The sequence below is a fragment of the Myotis brandtii genome, unplaced genomic scaffold, assembly GCF_000412655.1.
Source record: "Myotis brandtii unplaced genomic scaffold, ASM41265v1 scaffold403, whole genome shotgun sequence".
NCBI classification, from domain to species: domain Eukaryota; kingdom Metazoa; phylum Chordata; class Mammalia; order Chiroptera; family Vespertilionidae; genus Myotis; species Myotis brandtii.
In genome coordinates this window covers 322840-324841 of record NW_005365474.1, presented here as the reverse complement: position 1 = coordinate 324841, position 2002 = coordinate 322840, and the positions used below count along the sequence as shown (strand labels likewise).

The following is a 2002-nucleotide window of genomic DNA, read 5'->3' as shown; positions in this document are numbered from 1 at the left end:
TGGGGGTGGGTGGGATGGGGTTGGGGGCAGAAGAGAGGCCTGCACTCCCCCCAGATGGACACTCACAGGTTATGCTCATGAATCAGGATAAAAAGTCCATTCAAGGCGAGGAGGCTGATGGCGCCCCCTGCAGACAGACACACAGCCATGGAGCTGCAGCCCACACTCCAGGCTCCTGGAGCCAGCTGCCCACAGGCCTGCCCGCCCCCCTCCGTCTCAAAAGGGAGGAAAGGGACCCCCAGCACCCACCCCGCCTGGTCGGCCCCTGTCGCAGCCCCTCTGGGCGCCCCGCTCACCGATGTCGTAGGCGCGGGTGAGGAAGTCGATCATGAGGCTGGGCTGGGCCAGGTGGGGCAGGATGGACTCATGCATGATCACCAGCACCTTCTTGTAGAGGCTGAGGGGCAGCTGGGGGGCGGGGGGAGAGGGTCAGGGCTCTGTCTGCCACACCCCGCACAGGCCAGGCCCAGACTGGAGCCTGCTCCCCCCAGGCCCTACCTTGTGCTTGAGGAAGCCGAGCCACATCAGCTGGAAGGCTTTCCTGTGCTCCTGTGCGTGGGGGAAGGGTTTCCAGCCGGCCTGGGGCCTCCTCGCCCCCGGGGTCCTCTGAGTGACCCAGGGGCTGTCCAAGCCAGGAAAGAGGCGGCTGCCTTCTCCCCAAGTCCCACACCTGCTGCCTGAGGCCGCACCCCAGGACGGGCCTGTTCCCAGGGAGACCCCCGCCCTCCGGAGCATCTCACCTTCAGATGAGTGACCTTCCACTTGTCCGACAGCTCTGCGAGGGAGAGGGCAGGGAGGCGACGGCTCGTGAGGCTGGGAGTTGGCGACCCTGGCCACGGTGTCTGCGGCCGCCTGCATCGCGTGGTAGCGCACGTCGTCCTGCTCCAGGTACTGGGAGAACTGGGAGAGGAGCAGCGAGCAGTCCTCCTCCAGGGACAGCAGGCCGTCCACCACTGCCTGGCCAGGCAGGGGGAGAGCAGGTGAGTGCTTCTCCAGCCTAGGATGGCCAACCCGGGCCGAGCCCACACAGCACAGCCTCACAACCAAGAGCCCCAGGAGCCCCCCCAAGCGGCAGCCTCCCCCCTCCCCCCGAGGCCGGATGGGGCAGAGCATCACGCCGAACAGCCTCCCGTCGCGGCTCTGGCCAGAGGTCCGCCGGGACCCCCAGGCGCCCCTCACCTTGAAGAGCTGGCGGGGAAACAGGTAACTGCCCTCCCACTTGGGCTTCTCCAGGGGGTGCGCCCCTTCCAGCTGCACGAACTTCATGAGGGTACTGAGGGCGAGCTCCTGGGGAGAGGGGGGCAGTGGCCGCGGTGCCCCGGCAACGTCCCCTTCCCGTGGACCGGCCCACAGAGCTCTCCCGGAACTTCAGCCTGACTGTCCACGAGAGGACAGAGCCACCCACCCAACCAGCCAACAAAAAGGAACAAGTGCGGGAAGGCAAGCGGCCAGCCTGTGTGTGCGGAGAGGCTCGCGGTTGGGGTGCAGGGGACGCTCAGGGCGAGAAGAGAAGGTCGGGGTCCCCAAGACTCACCTTGACCTGGAAGGAGGGATGGGCCAGGAGTTCGGCCAGGCGGTTGCAGCAGCTCTGGTAACGGTGCCGCATCCACACCTTGTACTTCCGCGTGGCCCCCTGGGACCCTGCCGTGGGGAGGGTGGTCAGCCCAGCCAAGCACACGAGTGGGAACCATAGGCCACCATGGCCCCAGCCAGAGAGAGAGAGAGAGAGAGAGAGAGAGAGAGAGAGCATCGTCTTCCCCAAGGGTAAGCCCTGTTAAGAGGTTTTGGGGGGCTCATCACGTCTCCCTCCACCCTCGCCAGAGACGAGGCCTGGGCCCCCAGGACATTCACCTGCCATGACGGTCTCCTCCGGGGGCAGCTGGCCCACGAACAGCTCCCCCCGCTCCAGCAAGGCCCCGAACAGGCGGCTGCAGGCGCGCACCGCATCCTGGATCTCCTCCGGGTCCTCCGACTGCGGGGAGAGGCCGGCCTCGGGGAGCCC

General features: G+C 67.1%; 1 protein-coding gene across 1 annotated transcript in view; it reads right to left on the bottom strand.

Annotated features, from left to right (window-relative positions):
• NOC4L (nucleolar complex associated 4 homolog) overlaps nt 1-1938 on the bottom strand; it is a 3531-nt gene extending 1593 nt beyond the window's left edge. Inside the window, exons 1-6 of the mRNA XM_014545352.1 lie at nt 1852-1938; nt 1535-1641; nt 1180-1287; nt 499-957; nt 297-408; nt 67-127 (exon numbers count right to left, since the gene is read on the bottom strand). Coding sequence (XP_014400838.1) covers nt 67-127; nt 297-408; nt 499-957; nt 1180-1287; nt 1535-1641; nt 1852-1858 — 854 coding nt within the window. The 5' untranslated portion in view covers nt 1859-1938. The remainder of the gene's footprint in view (nt 1-66; nt 128-296; nt 409-498; nt 958-1179; nt 1288-1534; nt 1642-1851) is intronic.
• Nucleotides 1939-2002: the final 64 nt, after the last annotated feature.